We start from the raw sequence: 18,392 nt of genomic DNA, 5'->3' as shown, positions 1-18,392 counted from the left end.
ATCCATCCATCTATGCATCCATCCATCCATGCATCCATCCATCCATGCATCCATTATCCATCATCCAATCATCTATCATCCGCCTCGTCCGTCCGTCCGTCCGTCCATCCATCCATCCATCCATCCATGCATCCAACCATCCATCCATCCATGCATCCATCCATCCATGCATCCATCCATCCATGCATCCATCCATCCGTCCGTCCATCCGTCCGTCCGTCCGTCCGTCCATCCATCCGTCCATCCACCCATCCATCCATCCATCCATCCATCCATCCAATTCAATTCAATTCAATTCAATTCAATTCAATTTTATTTATACAGCGCCAAATCACAAGTCACTTCAAGATGCTTTACATTGTAAGGTAGACCCTACAATAATACATCCATCCATCCATGAGTTGATCTCAAAGCTCCCATTGTACGCTGAAAAAGTCATTCATCGCTGGGTTTTCTAATTAAAGTTTTCTGAATGTGTAATGACAGCTTCTGTGAGTGACAGCCAGAATAACATCTTCAGATTAACCAAAATTAGGTCTGCTTGTTGAGAGAAGACTAACAGGGAAAGAAGTCTGTTGCACTACTTTCATTGAGAGTATTTTAATTCGTTATGGGTTATTTAAATGTTTTTTATGCGCTTGCTCTCTCATCTTCAGTTCTTTTTGACCTGGGCCTGTGTGTTTCTGTCTTTCAGATGTAATAGCTGTAGCAGGTATGATTCAACTAAGACATTACCAACTGTGAAACAGATGCAGTTGTGGTTAGCGAAGCTATGACATCCCAGGGGATTGCTAGCCTGCTTCTAGCTGTTATAAAGCACGTCAGTTGACGCGCCACTTTGATTTTCTTCAGTTTAACTATCTGATATTAACCAGATAGGCAGCATGCACTGGGAGAAATGTAAGTACACTATATTGTTGCTGTTTCCTCAGTATATACTGACTTCATATATGAATGAATAATTATGTTAAGGGGCAACAACTTGAGAGGTTTGCAGAATTAAATGTGCTTCATCAAAGTTATGGATGAGAAAAGTTTTAAAAAGCAGTCTGTGAAGTGTACATTACAGTTATTTTTACTAATGACAGGAGGATATAATCCCAGGAGCTCTGAATGATATTTTTTTCCTTACACTGAAAATACGACGTGTCTTTTTGAATAGTTTTAATTCATTTGTAGACATTTTTTTTTTAAAAAGCTACTTCCTTTGTCATTTTTGTAAATTATCCAGTATAGTGTTACTAAATGGTTTTCATGTCTGTCACATTTGTAGTTAATCTTTAATAAAATTCATTTTTAGCTTACAAATGATCAAAGCCCGTCAACTCAACATTGTCCATTCGCTGCTAATTCGTTATTGTCTAGTTGAAGTAAAGTCTTCCTTTTCTATTCAGAATTGTTTTTTATTTTGAATAGTGCAAACAGAAGGAAAGATCTTTTCCTGTTGTGAACTTTGTCAGAAGCAGCTCTTTCGGAAAGCGGAAGATTGCCTTTTGAACGCTGGCTGAGTGTTGCCATTGGTGTGTAATCTTGATATGCAAAATGGCAGCAGGCACCCAGCACAGTAAAACATCGCACAGCTGTGCAGCTTCCTCTTTTGTGTTGATTGAGTCTGTGTGCCTGTGCCATGGTGATTGTTTGTCCGTGTGCACTCATGTGTGATTGTCTACAACAGATAGTAGTAAAAGACAACATCATCCACTCAACCGTGCTTCAGTTGACAGATACAGCCATTAATTTGAACTTGTAACATTTATTTCCTTCTGTTGGCACTGAGCATTTTGTGTGTTGGCTTCACATTTTCACACATGTGGATACATATGTTCCATAATTTAATTTTCTGTGTTACCAGTTAATCTTTGTAGAAAACTCTTCCATTTGAATAATGACTTATATGTAACTAAAGGTAGAAAAGAACTCCCATGTTAGCGACCACACCTCACTCTTGTTCATACAGCTCCTCTGTTTCTCTTGGCTGTGTTACAATGTCAGTCACCAACCTCCCACAACAACAGATCTGTTTCTCATTTCTTCCCTCGCTTTGGTACAACATTCTGCAGTTGCTCAATCCATGATCTGCAGATCAGGCCAAGAACTGAGAACAAGCCATTAACCCTTGTTCAGCGCAGAAAAGGGAAAGTCATGCAGTCTTTATCCAACTATTAAAAGTTTCACGTCACAAAATTGTGTGAAAAAAATACATTTTAAACTTGTTGACACAAGGAACAAACTGCACAACCCAGTGCAGGACTGTCCACTGGGGAATGCCTCTGGCAATAAATCAGCTGAGGGGAATTCCCCCATTCCCAAATGATACAGTTGGTCTGGGCCAAACCGCATCAGTCTTTACTTGGATGGATTCATCTGTGAGAGTCCATATGAGGGCATAACAAGGCTGGTAATACATGTTCAATCCAATTGTATACCAAGAAAATACAATAACTAACGGTCACATAATTTTCAGTAAGTGTCACTTAAAGCAATGATGATGTTACTTTGTGTTACTGACATCCTTCTCTCGCAGAGTTTGATCAGCAAAGTGACTCAGAGTGAAATCTAGAGTTTCTGTCTAAAATGTAAATTTCAGTTAAAAAAAGCTAATTAAACAGCACATTATACACTTAGGATGTGTATAATGTGCTGTTTAATTAGCTTTTTTAACATAAAAATATCAAAGCGGAGGTTGTAACTGTGAACTCAAACAGACACATTTTACAGTTTTTCTTGATTGAGTTGACCACTGCATCACAGCAAACTCAGGCCTGAACAGCGGCGCTCGTGGTCAGAGTGACACATTCTGCTTCAATCACATCTGTGTGGAATGTGTCACTCCAATAAGGAAAGGTTAACACATTTCCGGGAGGTGTCCTCTGCTCTGCTGAGATAGTCGTGATGAAAACTGAGTGATTTCTTTAAGCAGGTCAAGAAAAACTGTAACATGGAGAGGGGGATATTTTAATGCTCCGTGCAGATAAATCACAGGTACATTTGTCTGGTACAGCTTTTTAACAGCACCAAGTATGAAGAATGGCTAAGAAACTAAGCTAGAAAAGATGTGCAGCAGGTTCGAGTCAGCATAGATATGGAAATGTACAAAGAGAGTGATGAATAAAGACAATGAGAGAGGCAGACAGAGGACAATTAGTTAATTATCAAATTCAAAGAATTGATAAAGAGGAAGTGAGCACAGCTGTGAGGAGGATGAAAAGTGGAAAGTTCCAGATAAAGATCGGACCTTTATTTGAGGTCCAACTTTGAGAGTGTTGATGACATGAGATGTGAGAGTGGTGGAAAGGGACCTGGAGAGGTGGAAATATGCTCCGGAAAGAAGAGGAATGACAGCCAGCACAAGCGAGACAGAATACATGTGTGTGAATGAGAGGGGAGCAGTAGATAGTGAAGATGGATGAGTCTAAATACCTGGGTTCAGCCATCCAAAGTAATGGCAAGTGCACAAAAGAGGTGAAGAAGAGCGAGCGGGGAGGATGGAGTGGGTGGAGATGAGTGTCAGGGCTGATTTGTGACTGTGGAATAGCAGCAAGAATGAAAAGGAAGGTTTACAACATGGCAGCAAGACCTGCTGTGATGTATGGTTTGGAAACCGTGGCACGGACAGAAAGACAGGGGAGCTGAATATTTTGTAAGATTGTCACCTCGAGTGAGCAGGATGGACAGGATTACAGTTCAGAATATCAGAGGGACGGCTCAGGTTAAACACTTTGGAGGTTCATGGATGTAGTGAAGGGGGACACGGAGAGGGTTGGTGTGACAGAAAAGGAAGCTAGGGACACCACTGTGATGACCCCTTAAAGGAAACTGGTGTAAACGGAAGAAGACAACCAAGTATGAAGTAGATGATGGAAATGTGCTGGTGTAGGGCTGCTTTGCTGCTGGGGGACGGAGCACCTTTTGATCACTGATTTAATTAGAAAAGTGGTTGCAGGTGATATTATACCATCTTTTTAAAAACTAGAATTTAACTAGAAATTCATCGTTTAACATTGAATTGTTTAGCACATTAGCAATTTCACCAGCGAATAGTACGTAAAGCAGAATTGCAGGGTTACCAAAGTGACTTCTATACCTAACAAACTCTGATTTATATTTTACTGACGTGTTCTTGGGTAATTTTTGCAAGAAACACTAAAGCATCTTGGCACAGTATGAATTTTACGTAAAAGACTTTTTCAAGCTGATTAGTGAGAGACTAGTGGACAGTTGCAACACTTTCATGGTACATCTGCCAAAGAAGGCGCCAAATCACAACAACAGTCGCCTCAAGGCGCTTTATATTGTACAGTAGATCGGACAATAATACATACAGAGAAAAACCCAACAATCATATGACCCCCTATGAGCAAGCACTTTGGCGACAGTGGGAAGGAAAAACTCCCTTTTAACAGGAAGAAACCTCCGGCAGAACCAGGCTCAGGGAGGGGCGGGGCCATCTGCTGTGATTGGTTGGGGTGAGAGAAGGTAGACAGGATAAAGACATGCTGTGGAAGAGAGACAGAGATTAATAACAATGATTAAATGTACAGTGTACAAACACCCAGAGCGTCGACAGCAGTAATCCAGTAATACACAAATGGGACTGTACATCACAGTTACTTTAATTATACAACTTCTTTGTACTCAAGTAAAACGACTGTGTTTAGACCCGAGTGCACAAACTGTTAAATAAATCTGCCATCATTACTGTAAAATGCACACGCACACACACACACACAATGAAGAGGGGCTGGGCTCAGTGCAGTGGCCATTTGTGCCCCCGGTGCCTTCTATTGTTAAGCATCACAGACGTGTCTGTACATGGCAGACTGTCACAGTGTTCTGTTTGTTCTGAGAAGAAAATGTGGCCGGTCTGACCTATGGAGGTAAATCCATCAGCTTCAGAGAGGAAGCTGTGTAGCATACTGTCAGGATACCTTCAGCCTCGTGACAGGGGTTAAGTAGAGGACAGACATGTCTGGACCAGAGGTCTCCGTCCTCTGTCAGTGTGAGTGGTAGGAATCAAAACTCCGGCTCAAGGTTAAAGAAATGTGACGGTAACTGGAGGGAAATTCTGACAAGAGAAAAAGGTTTCCCTCTGTCTGTGTTCTCACTGTGGGAAAAGGAGAAGAAACAGGAACAAACATGATCAAAGTGTCCTTTTGTGATGGCAGACTGGATGGTTTTTCAGAGAAATGTGGAATTTCTGATTGTGGAATTTCTGTAAAGGAGGAATTGCTTGTACCCCCCCTCCCCAATTATGCCGTGTTCTTGGCATGGAGACAAATTCCACATAGCACAATCTGTTGACCTCTATTTGCTTTCTTAGCTGAATAATCCCAAATGATAAGACTTGATACAGCCTGTCTAACTAATTTGGGGGATTTCTGCTAAGCTGCAGAATTTCTTAACTGAAACCAATTAATTCCAACTAAACCTATTTTTGAATGATGTCCACACACCACAAGGGGCTCAGCGTGCTGAGGTGTGAGGACAGGGAGGCAGTTTATGTTCAGTTGTTCTTGTAGTACCTGAGCTACGAGCTGCTTGTTAAAGTGTAGCTGAACTTTTAGTTACAGCAGTCACTTAGTTGTGAAGCCCAGCTAAGTAAACTGACTCACCACGTTTGCAGTGTAACAGAGGATATGCAGGCATAACAGAAACATCCAGCTGGGTCTGGTTCATCTTCTGCAGTTTTTCTACAGTTTTGGGGTGGGGAAGGGGATGATAAGACTCAAGTCAACATGTTATAACTAGAAACCTGCACACATGAGAACCTGAAGCTCAGTATGGCACAATGTCTTGGCGCAGGATCAACATTACAGTCTGTGGGAACATGCCTTTTCATTTGAACTGACTTAGCTGTGCACCAGTCCATCTGAGACTCTGTCTCCAACATGAGTCTCAAACTATTTCATTATGAAATAATTGATGGAATCTCCCCATGAGATCGCAGATTTCCTGTTCTTAGTTTGTGTTTGTGACCCCAGCGATCAAATCAACACATTATAATTAAACTTCATATTTCTTTTATGAAAAATATTTCAAGTGTGTAGAATCTAAGAGGGACTGTAAATGTGTATGGCATCAGGTCAGCAGTGTCAAAGACATTTTCTGGCAGCTGCCTACTCACATCTGTGCAATTCCAACAACAGTGGCTCATAAAGGATGTGCGTTATACAAAATCAAACATGGAGGCATTTAATCGATCTGTTAACTAACTCAGACGTGTGTTTGTTCAAACCAAAAGCCCACGTGTGAATGTCACAACTGTTGTTATAGATCATGTTCAATCAAAGTCTTTTTAGCCTTATTTTTTCTGTATTTATGAGGAAGTTATATTAAAATAAGAAAAAATGTGCGGTTAACTCTGCGAGTCATCATTAATGACCACAGGCCCAGGGCGCTTTAAATCAGGTGCTTACAATTCTTGTCATAGTTACAGTCACATGGACTGCTGTGCTTACCTGTGCGGCATCTAAAGAGGCTAAAGTTCACAGTAAAGATCTTAATAAGTGCTCTATGCAGCGTATGCGAGCATCCTTTGTCTTTGGAATAAGAGGTTTTTAAATCTGCAGCCACACAGTCACAACACTCTGTTTGTAGCTGCTGGACCAAATAAATGGAGTGTGCTCTGTTAGTTCTTATGGAGGCTGTTCGCGCTTTATTCTGGTTTTAAATTTGTACGTCCTCCTTTTAACCTTTTAACCTAGCATCACGATCAGTGTAGCTACTTCACAGTGTGCTACGATGCACAAATGACAGCGCTGTCACTGTTTTATGGTCACGCTTACCTTTGGAGCACATCTCTGTAATCCTGGTGATTCTGTAGCTCGGGGCGGTAATGACTGATGCCATTGTCTGCACTTCTGCTGATCACAGTTCATACGAATGCGACTCTGCTGTTAGGCTGGATTTTTTCTCATGCTTATACTTGCAAGAATCTGCCAATTCCAGACATTTGAATGTTCCCAGAAAGCTTTTACTCTGTCACTGTCAGTGTGCCTGTGGTGAGGATGGAGCCCTCAGGCTTATCAGTGAAGTACGGCACTCAGCCAGAAAATGTTAATGAAATAATTTGAGCTACATGTGAAACACAGAGTAATGATTTAAGACTAATTAGAGTTCTTTTTCTCAAATTAAATTATAAGAATTATAAGCTGATGTTTCATTCGTATGATGAAAACATGATGAAATGCCCATTTTTGTTTGTTTTTTCACACAGGTTTTTTTTGTATTGTTACAAAGTTACTGTAAGCTGCACATTTACGGTTATCATAGCTTATAACCATGTAATAAAGCTTTGACTGCTCCTTTACAGACAAGTGCTCAGCACAGCTGGTAGCTCCACATGTTTTATTTGGTTTTATTTTACTTCTTGATGCAACAATGTGATTCATATCAGGCTCAAACCCAGGATATTTTTCCATTCTTTACTGAAAAATGAATCATAGGCGAGTTCAGACCATTTGTGGGGATGCTTGAGTACCCAGTACTCAGTATGTGTGACATTAAAAGTTTGAACCTGGACTCATCGCTGACCTGAATGATAAGAAAGTTAATAACTTCTCAATATATACTGAAAAAACAAACAAAGAAAAATTTACTGCTTAAAAAATATTACTTACTTTGAGCCACAAGAGACACCAATGAAAGATGTGCTCATCAGGCCCGACCCAACTCAAGGAGGACGGCATCATTGCATTTGTCTGTGTTTGACACGAGGAAGCACTGCACTGCAGGCCAAATAGATCACGTCATAACAGACCTGCTGGTTTCTTCCTAACCAAAACGTGAGTTTGACAACCTTAGAAGCAAACATTTTGAGCTATTATTTTAGCGGACAGTTCAACATCAGGTCAAATTGAGGTGTATGCGGTCCGTGACCTTAGACACTCGTGAATATTCACTGAGAATATTGGTTGTGAAGGGTTATATCAGCTGATGACACTCAAAAGGCTTAAAGAGAAACCGTCTGACAGGTTGGGCTTTCGCTTTCCGCGTGTCTTTAGTGTCTCAGTGTCAGCTTACAGTCATGGCACCTGAGCGAGTCTGCTTCCTCCATTCATGAACTGCATGAACCCATTGTGTGCATCATGTGGGCTGATTTAAAGCAACTTGAAAGGGAAATGAAGTCGTGTGTATCTGTCCTTCGCTGTGTGTCTGACCTTTATAGCACAGCCATCAGCCGTGGGCAGGTCCAGGCCATACCAAGGTGTGCGAGTCAGAGATCCTGTCAAAGAGCTGCTGAGGAGGAAGAGGAGCCTGGAGCTTCACAGCACCAAGACACTGCCTCCTACTGGGGTGAGGACACCATGACAGATAAGCAAAGAACACTTGTTGAACACTCAGCTAAATGTTTGAAGCAGTTGCACAAGCTGCCACATTTATAACGAGCAGTGCAGCTGGGTTAAAAAAAAGCAATCGTCAAGTAAAATCTGAAACAAATGAAAATGTCTGTGTACATTTACCTGCAAGGTAAGTCATTTCCTGTAAATCAATGTGAGGTTTAAAAAAAGCAAAACCTCTGTGAAAAAAGCAACAAAAATGCTGCAGGATCGTTCCTTAAAGCTGTACTTTGACTGTTTTTTCAGGGTAGGTTTACTTTACTAAACAGTGTTTCCAAAGAAGCCCTCGTGGCATCGTTAGTCACTAAACAAATAGACAGGAGACACTCACAGTGAGGAGCAACAACTGCTCTGGATTATGTGCTGACACTTTGAAACCTGCACTTTGTGAGAGGTTTGGGAGCGACTGAGTTGAAAATGTTTAAAATAAATAAATAAAGTAGAGAGTTGCTCTGACAGCAGCTGTTTTGGTTTCATGTTGAAGGAAATTTTGCAAGGTTTCAACAACAATTTCCATGAAAACCCCCCAAACAACCCCCCCACCCCACTTTGACATACTTGTGTCTTAAAAAGAATCTACCCTCTAATCACATGAGCTGATTGCCTCCTGATGATTTATCACTTTCAGTCTTTAGGCTAGCATTCTTTTCTCGTGAATCATTGATCTCTCTGCAGCAGGGGGATCATAACCTCACAGAACTCTGATGAGCAACAGCTGCAAACAGCAACATGCAAAGACTGTTTGATTGGGAGGGACAGTGCTGTACCTCAGGAGACTGCACATGAGATCTGCAGGAATTGAAAGCAAAATGTCCTGCGAGGATATAGGGATGTGATCGGTCGGGATACGGGGCCAGAAAGCAGTGGGGGATTTTATCCTTATATAATCCAGGTGTTTTTCCATGGCAGTTACAGCAGAGCTGCAGGGCTGGGCACACAGCCCTATGCAAAGTAACGTGCAGCCTTGCCAAAGAGACCTCCCACTTTCTATTTATTATCCCTACCAGAAAAGAAGAGGGCAGACGCAGCGGTGCGCACAAACATACACATGAGCGGACACTCCCTGTGTCTAGCATGTGATAAGTTTTATTGGCACGGCACTACAGTTGATTATTTTAAATGCAATTAGTCAGTGCTTCTAGCAGCAAAGATAAAAATTCTCTCCACTTCTTCCACTATTTGCCTTCCTGGCAGGACTACGTGGGTGTTTCCAGGATTTCTGGTTTAAAGGGGCAACAGTTGTGTTTGTGAAAATCTCAAAGCAAACCAGATAAAAAAAACTCATCAAGTTAGAATCATTTTAATGGATCTGAGACAGACCTGCTGAAACTATCACACGGAGATGTTTCACCATTTGGAAAGTTCCTGCAGCTAACATGAAATACATTCAGACACTTAAAGATTGAACTAAATTAAGTTGGAGGTGATGGATGATGCCACCACCGTCACACCATCGTTTCTCACTTTGTGTAAGAGGGCAACTATATGCATCAGATTATCATTCAAGCAGAAAATTATGGCTGCTTCTTAAAGCGCATTCATCGTGAAGTGGAACACACCCAGACGGCGTGTCCAGGTGTTAACTTTTATGGATGCTGTTAAAGTCGACTCATTCCTCAGCCTCAGTCAAACCCAGTGTAGGTGATCAGGTCCTTCACTTTGTGAACACAAAGTGTCCTCAGAAAGTGACCACAGTGGGGTTTAATCATGTGATTGTTGTAGCTCCTGCTGTCAAACCATCAGCTCCTCTCCTGCAGCCCGTCAGCCGCCTGACAGCACTTCCCTGCTGCCTGTGAACATGCCCTGCCCGCTGACTGCAGGCAGCAGGATGCAGTATAAACACTGACACTAGCTGTCAGTGCTGTCGCTGCTGCCTCCCATTCAATCTTTTTTTTTTGCTCACCGCAGTATCTCTTCTTGCTACAGGCACATATACAGCCCGATGGGGTCGATACCAAACAGAGACGGGTTTTAGACACAATCTGTGAGACTGACATTTGGGTTTGCACAAACACAGAGACGAGGTAGAGAGTGGACAGTGTGGCAAAATCTGCTTTTTGTGAAGCCTGTAATCTTTCCGCAAATAAAAACGGACAAAATATCCACGAAAAGACAAAAGACCAATCTGCATGTATCGTATAGTTAACTTGGCTGACACCGTCATGAACTGGAATTCAATAAAAAATGTCAAAGTTATTGGCTTTTATGTATTTCCTCATCGTTGGTGCTCAGGTTTCTGTTCGCAGCTCAGCTGTGATTTATCAGACTGATGAACAGACTGTGTGAATTCAGTCCAGAGATGATGCCACAGCGTGCTTTCACAACACGCTTCTTAGCTACAAATACAACACGTTCTGAGGATTTTTACTTTGGAAAGCTACAGTGACAACATCTGAAAGCAGACTCAGTGAATGTGGAATAACTGAGACCTCATATTAAATTACTCATGCAGTTTATACTGTGCAGAAATCCTTAGCCACCCTTTATATTTTGCTTCCAAGGAGCCAGAGTTTCTGGTCATTTGGACATTGGTTTCTTTTTCATTTGCTGTCAGGCCAGTCCTTGTGCCAGACCATTTTCAAAGGAATGCTTTTTGTTTGTTAAGCTGTGAATCATTCGCGCATTGAAAAGGCAGCTAACTGAAAGGATGAGCCAGTGTTGCAAAAACACATTCTTTGTTATCGTTTCTTTACTTAGTCTATGAAAAGTACCAAAGATAACACACTTTGACAGATGTAAAATAAAACAAAAGTGATTCCAAAAGAGCCAGACTGTATCCTTAAAAAACTGTGAAATCTGTGGAAGACAAGGAGTGGCTCACCTAAAAACCCAGCAGATGTTCAGTATAGGACACAGGAACACATCCAACAATGACCTGCAACAGGACCTGAGGAGTGGAGCGCCTGAAGCCTGATAAGAAATGGTGTCAGTGGAAGGGTGGCTGTCAAGAAGCCATCCCTCAGAAAAGGAAACAAGGAGAAAGAGCTGAAATATGCCAAATTACACAAGAACTGGACTGAAACTCACTGGTGACAGTGATAAATCCAAACTTGATGTTTCGGTTTGAATTATTTTCAGCATGTATGGAGGAGGAGGTCAGGAAAGAGGTCCGACTAAGTGTCTACAGCTATCTGTAAAACACGGTGGAGGCTCTGTTGTTGTTTGGGGCTGCGCTGCTGGTGACCTTTCAAAACTGATAGAGTTATGAAAAGTACCATGAGATTTTGATGCACCACGAAACGCCGTTTGGAAATGAGTCTGATTGGCCACAGCTTCGTTTATCAGCATAGCAGTGATCCTAAACACATGATGTCAGTGCAGTTAAAGCACACACACAATGGAAACCCTCCAATGAGTCTGTGTGTCTGTGTGTGTTTGTGGTATTATGGAAAAATACAATGACAAAGCAATGAATAGCACAGGTTCAGAATGGGTTCAGTGGTTTCTTCAGCGATCCACTGTATTATTGTCTCTTTCTTTTATTTGATATCTTTACAGCTCACTTCTTCTCAGGAGAGGCCAGGACCTGCCTGGTCTGGCCTCGCAAAAACATAGATTCTCGATCTGCTCCCAAACGTAGCTGAGATATAAATGTCTTTTACAGCAGAAGCAGCTGCTGGCAGAACAAAGTCTGCTGCATTAGCAGCTTTCTTTCTCAGCTGATGGAATTTTCTCAGTTAACATGAAAAACATTTGTCATACATGTAGGCTTTGTGGTCGTCCAGTAATGGTTTTATTTTTTGCCACTTTAATAAAGTCCAATTTTATGGTTAATAATGAACTCACATTTATCCCCCAGATTATACAAGACTGGAAAAAATTATTGCTTGAGAGATTTTCAGCGTTGAACCTTTGTTTAATATTACCTTGACTAGAATATTATCCTTAATATTATGCTTAAAAAAACCCCTCACATGATAAGTTATTTATTGAGGAGAAAAATCCAGTATGATATATCCAGTATGTCAGCATTGGCAAATAGAGACCCTGATCACTGGCCCACCTCAGCTTTGTCTTACCAGCAAAAAACTTCCAAAGAAATGTTCAATAGAAACCGTGAATGAAAGAACATTTCCCAGTCAGACCAGTCAAGATGTGTCATAGCACAACAACAAATGCTGCGTGCTGCACAATGACTCAACAATACTAGTGCTCTGTGTTTTTCATGGACCCATCAACAGCATTTATAGAGCCTGGCCTTTTAGGTTTAGATGAACAGTCCATTTTAATACTATCATGGAGGTTTCTTCCTGTTAAAAGGGAGTTTTTCCTTCCCGCTGCCACCAAGTGTCTGCTCACAGGGGGTCGTCTGATCATTGGGATTTTCTCTGTATTACTGTAGGTCGAGGCAAGTGGCACTATATAAATAAAGCTGAACTGGACTGATGTACTTCCATGTCTAACAGTACAGAATTCACAGCTTTAGCTTTAATGAACTGATCCAGAAAAACAAATTCAAAAAACCCTTTTCATAAGTGTGTGAATTCTCAGGAGCTGCTCACACCTGAGCGTCACGGGTCCAGGTGTGACTGCTGCATGTTTACATATCAACATTGGCGTGATGATGTGATTAGGCTGCAGTTATTGACATGTTAGACTCATTGATGATATCTGTATTGTTTTTCAGGATGTGGTCTCACACAACAACCAGCCGTCATTTACACAAGGTAGAAGCCTCACCTGTGACTACGAGAACTGTTCCACATAAAGTGTGTTTCAACATGTCTAATGCCGAACTGCTTCTTGTTCTCCAGGTATCTTTGGCTGTGATGTTGCCAGCGGATCCCCAGCAGAAGCGTCGGCCACAGCTGCCGATGGAGGGCTGCAGTGTGCGGGGTGGAAAGCGACGCCTTCTGTCACCAGTCCTGGGCTGCAGGCCGCCGCCATGTCCTGGTCGACACCCGACTACAACCAGCAGGACCCCTCAGCTCAGACTCTGACCTACCCAGCCACTCCGACGCTTACTATGCAAACTCTGTGTCCCAGCTACACCATGCTGACCTACACACACACACCACTGCTGACAAACTTTGGGGTGAGTGAAAAAGGACTATGCAAATATTTTCTACAGACTGCACGGGGGAAGAAAATGATCACAAATCAGCACAAAAGGATAAAAACAATCAATTCTTGCTGTATCTGTTGAATGTGATTTAACAGATAGAGCCCTTGCAACAGTACAAGCATGGATTCAGGCTATTATTTCACTTTAAAGTAAGGTTGTGTATAATTATGTGCAAATATAAATATGTATATGTAAAAGTATATGTACCAAATCTGAAACTCTAGGCATTAAGGGGCTGCTTCACTTTTGAGACCCAGACAGTACTGCATCCCACAGAGGCAGGACTGGAACAATCTAAAGTTTTCTTTAAAACTAATTTAAGTATGTCAGAATAATGCAAGATGTTTAACATTACCACAGGATCCTGTTATCATATGTTTTGTCTTTAGTGTATTAAGTCTTATTCTGCTGGTAGTGCTCAGCGTCTTTAATCAAAGGTAGCTCGTACAGGGCCCGTCTTTCTATACAGGTGCAGACAAGTGTTTGGGATGCATTGTGATACTTTCCACCATAAAAGCCTGTTATCACTGCATGCATGCTCTCCGTGTTAACTGCCAACAGCTGCTGTGCTTGTCTTTAAATTCTTACATTTCAAACCTGCTGCAAGTGGGTAATAAATACAGAGATAAGACTGGGGTGGGGTATTAACTGGAACAATTTAACCCACCAATGACCTTTGTACATCATGGGATTAACATGGGATTTAGATTTCTGCCTGTTCAGCATGATGGATTTCTCCTTTATATTTTCAGCTCTTTTTTCACTGCAGTTTTTGAATTTATCCAGAGAATAACTGTCACTGACCAGTATAGGGATTTACATACATGTCACTCATCATGGAGATGAGTTAATGTGCAAAGTGGAAAAATATGTTTGCCTCTTAAAAAATAAATAAATGGAAACACATCACAACAAAGAGCGAGAACCCAGAAAGGAAGAACATTACAGGATTTACAGGATTTCTCTGGTCGCTGTCTCCACATTAAAACACTGGGACATGACCACGAGGTAGGCTAATTAACACCAAACACGTAGGTTCCACCGTAGAAAGATTCACTGCAGCAGTCTAAATCAGCAAGAAGCCGTTCCCTCTCTCGTTTTCTTCTGCTTGCTTTCTCTTTATTTCTCAACAGGTGATCCAGGTGATCGATATATGTATTTTTTTTGTCTGCTTATTCTGTTGGTTTTTGGTTTTTTGCCCTTTTCCCCCGTCCCTCTTCCCCGCTGTTTTTCTTTCCCTCTTTCTTTCTCCCCTTTCTTTCCCCCAGTTAAGTCTGTCCCGTATTCAGCAAGTGAAAATAAAATGAACAATAAAAGTTGAATCAAATGGACCATTACGGCAAGGCTGGGATGGTCAATTTGGTAAAGTAAATCCGTTGGGCATCTTTCTTCGCCTTTAGACAATAATTCTGATGGCAAAAGAGCCAAACGGGACAGGTTAAAAAAAAAAAGAAAAAAAAAAAGAAGCCGTTCCCTGTCTGTGTCCACTGGGTTCACTAGGATTCTCTTTTCTTGTATACCTAATTAAACCTTATTACAATATTCGGTGAGCTGAACAATAAATGCTGACTCCAGTGACACTGAGACTAGCTTCCAAACCCTCCACAAAATCTTGAGTAAAAAATAAAGAAATAAATGATTAAGTGCCTAAAGCGAGGCTCGTTGCATCAGCAGGTGTCCGTTTTATGCATGCATTTGTCTTTTTGCAAGGTTAAATGTCTTTGCAGTCATCATAAATATTTAAGTCATTGCTGTTGTTCCAGACCATACCAGTGGCACCAGCCCCAGCCTCTCTGCCTCAAGTGGAGCTCCAAGACTCAGGGTTGACCTATCTTCCTTGGGCCCAGCCACTCACCACTATATCGACCATGCCTAATCACGGGGTGCAGTTTGCCCCAGGTTCTGCAGCGCTGCCTGGGTCGCCTCTGGTACACATGCCGCTGTCCATGTCATTGACCACCATGATCCCACAGCTGGAGCCCCAGGGTATGGACCCTCAGCCCGAGATCCTGGAGATCCCTGAGCATTCAGAGCAGCAACTGGACCCTGAACCCCAAGGCCAGTCTCTGAACGAAGACCCGGAGGTTGAGGCGGAATCACCAAACCTACTGGACAAACTTCTCGAGGATCACAAAGAACATGGTGAGGAGGAGGACAAAGACTCGTACCGCAGCTCCCTCTTCATACCCAATGTCTGAAGAGCATTTTTTAAAAAATCTGAAATGAGTATTTTTACATTTACATTTCATTTTTTTTCCTCAGGGGCAAGTGCCTATAGGCCTTTTTGTGTAAATGTAACTGATTACCACAGATTCTGTCTATTCTGCCTTTGAGGTCTAAGTGACCTATCTAACTTACCCAAACCAGGTGTTTTTGTGATTTGTAAGCAAAACTTGAAATAGTTTCTCGTAGTTATCGTGTTTTTTTGGTGTTGCAAAGACTTGTAAGAAAAACAATGAAAATCCAGAAACCACTTATTCTGAAAGTATACAGTAGAGTCAGGGTTCAGGTACGTGTTACCACACATTATGACCCAGATTTCACAGAACTATTAATTGCTTGGATAATTGGGAATCACACGTCTATAATATACATGCTGGCTCATACTTAAAGACTCTTCTGGATTATTATGACCTGAGTTTTATTTTTGTAACTGCTCCTGATTTCCTGTTATTAAATTTTCATTATGTTCGTTTGATTAATTAGAAATTAGTGTAGTGTGCAGCAATAAACAGAAGTGAAAACAAATCATTTCTTGCATAGAGACCAGCCTAATTCTAGTACTCTATTACTTACAGTAAAGTGCAAAGGTCTTAAGCAAATGCTTCATATCTTTATATTGTCAATGGGAAATGGGCACGGCACATTACATACATGTAAACACAGTATATTTGTACAATTCTATAGAACTTAGAAGTCCATATTTGGTATGACCACGTTTTGTCTTCAACACAGGGCCTTACCTGAAATCACAGGTAAGTTTCATGTGACTTTTAAAAGCCTCCTTTAAGTTTGTCTTTGGATGTTGGCCACAATGTTTTGCAGCTTATATAAACACATTGCAACATTGTTCAAGAGGAATTTTAAAAAGTTGCAATTCTATCTCCTTAGATGCAAAATCTAAATAACAAAGGAGTAGCTCAAGACGTTTGCACAGGAATGATATAAAATCCATGTTTGTATGTGTTTGAGAAACAGCCAAAGCACACTGTAATTTTATTTCACATGTATATAAAATGCAGTCTTAAAGAGTCGCCATCTAGTGTTGTGTTTGCAGAATGCAGTTCAGCATTATGTCACAGCTGAACAACTTTTCTGTTTTATATAAAGGGAACCTATTGTGCTCATATCCAGCCCATTTCCAATTTGTGGACTTTGCTAGAGTTGCTTTGCATGAACAATTTTGGATTTTTGGACACATGTCTGAAATGTGACAGCGCAGTGGTGTTTGTAAGAAGTTCAAGGCAGAAACATTTGGAACCACTGATCAAGTTTTTGGTGTGCTTTTGTGTTAACCTCTGTAAGTTCTTCTGCTTGTAGGTAAATAGTGAGCAAAGGTTTCAAATAAATAGAATGCAACAGAAAATATTTCTCTCTGAAATGCTGGCAAGTGTGGTGATGGCAGAAAAATGAAACCACTGAAGTGTCAAAAGCTGCAGTTCAGCCTCCTGAAGCTGGCTCCAGCAGTCAGTGCGTATCCACTGGTGCCGGTGTTACAGTGTCCACCTAAACAAGATGAATGATTACCCCACTCTGATTTTTCACATTATATCAACTTCACAATAAACCTACTTGTCTGGACTCTGTTAAGTCTTAAAGTTAATGCTGCTGCTGATTTGAGTGACAGGTGTACTGGACTGTGAAATGGACTGTGTTTGTGCTCTTGGCACCTTTGGAACAGCATCAGACAAACAATATGTCTTGCTGTGGGGTACACACCTTCCAGCACTCAATTCTGTTTTATTTTAGCTCCATGTTATTTTTAATTTTTATTAGTTAAAAAAGCTTAAAAACAATCAAAAATACCAGGAACCAATTCATAATGTAATAGAGGCTCTCATCTTTTACACACAGTCTATGCATTAAATGGAAATAATCAAGTTGTTCAGTACCTCAGTATTTTAATGCAAACACTATTTGATGTCCACTAGGAATTGTAATAGTGTAATAGTCTTTGAGTTTGCTAGTCTCTCCCATAGTTACTCTAAACTTGACTTGTTAAGTTTCACTACAAGTTTCATTTTATTAATCGAAACAATCAAATTTCTTCCCCTGTTGGCCAACATGCAGGATTAAGGCACGTCCACCTTGACAAATGATAGTTTGAAATCATGACCAGCAGTATTATTAACAGTGTTATCGTTTTTATTTATATAGCACACTTAATTAGATTAGGCAGATCTGAGTGTCATCGGCGTATGAATGGAAACAAGTGTCTTGATGCATTCTCAATCATCCAGGAAAGTAAATCTCCAAAAGTTGAATCTGTTCATCTGGACGTAGCGTTTTGTGGGAGAAACGTTTCGTCATTCATCCAAGTGACTTCTTCAGTCTCAGTCTGAGACTGTCTGAGACTGAAGAAGTCACTTGGATGAGTGACGAAACGTTTCTCCCACAAAACGCTACGTCCAGATGAACAGATTCAACTTTTGGAGAATGGAAACAAGTGTTATATTTACTGAAAATTAGACCTAGAGGCAGCATATAAACAGAGAATAAAATTGGCCCCAGTAAAGATCCCTGAGGAACGCCACAAGTAAGGGGAGCTGAGGAAGCGGATCTCCAAAGCTCACAGAAAAAAGACCTGTCAGACAGCTATTAATTTGTGTTAATATTAAGTTAAATTAGTGGTTAATTAACTATTAACCACTCGAATGGAAAATCCTTGATCCCATAATGCTCCAGTCATGAGCTCAAGATGCTGTGGTCAACAGTATCAAAGGCAGCGGTCAGATCCAAAAGCACAGCTGAGTCTCCTGAGTCAGTGG

The 18,392-nt window shown here is 41.1% G+C and overlaps 1 protein-coding gene across 1 annotated transcript; it reads left to right on the top strand.

Annotated features, from left to right (window-relative positions):
• Positions 1–826: 826 nt before the first annotated feature.
• On the top strand, positions 827–17,206 carry LOC116321808 (POU domain class 2-associating factor 1). Its single transcript, XM_031741762.1, has 5 exons — positions 827–900; positions 8,168–8,295; positions 12,967–13,006; positions 13,094–13,374; positions 15,168–17,206. The coding sequence occupies exons 1-5, from the start codon at positions 885–887 to the stop codon at positions 15,600–15,602; spliced, it is 900 nt and encodes a 299-aa protein (XP_031597622.1). The 5' UTR covers positions 827–884; the 3' UTR covers positions 15,603–17,206.
• Positions 17,207–18,392: the final 1,186 nt, after the last annotated feature.

The sequence above is a fragment of the Oreochromis aureus genome, linkage group 14, assembly GCF_013358895.1.
Source record: "Oreochromis aureus strain Israel breed Guangdong linkage group 14, ZZ_aureus, whole genome shotgun sequence".
NCBI lineage: Eukaryota > Metazoa > Chordata > Actinopteri > Cichliformes > Cichlidae > Oreochromis > Oreochromis aureus.
The sequence above is the reverse complement of the archived record's forward strand: the minus strand, read 5'-3'. Positions and strand labels throughout refer to the sequence as shown.

What these genes read in the sequence shown, in the direction of transcription:
- LOC116321808 (XM_031741762.1), top strand. An exon ending in AGACACTGCCTCCTACTGGG is followed by an intron (nt 8,296 to 12,966) that starts GTGAGGACACCA and finishes ATTGTTTTTCAG; the next exon opens with GATGTGGTCTCACACAACAA. An exon ending in CCAGCCGTCATTTACACAAG is followed by an intron (nt 13,007 to 13,093) that starts GTAGAAGCCTCA and finishes CTTGTTCTCCAG; the next exon opens with GTATCTTTGGCTGTGATGTT.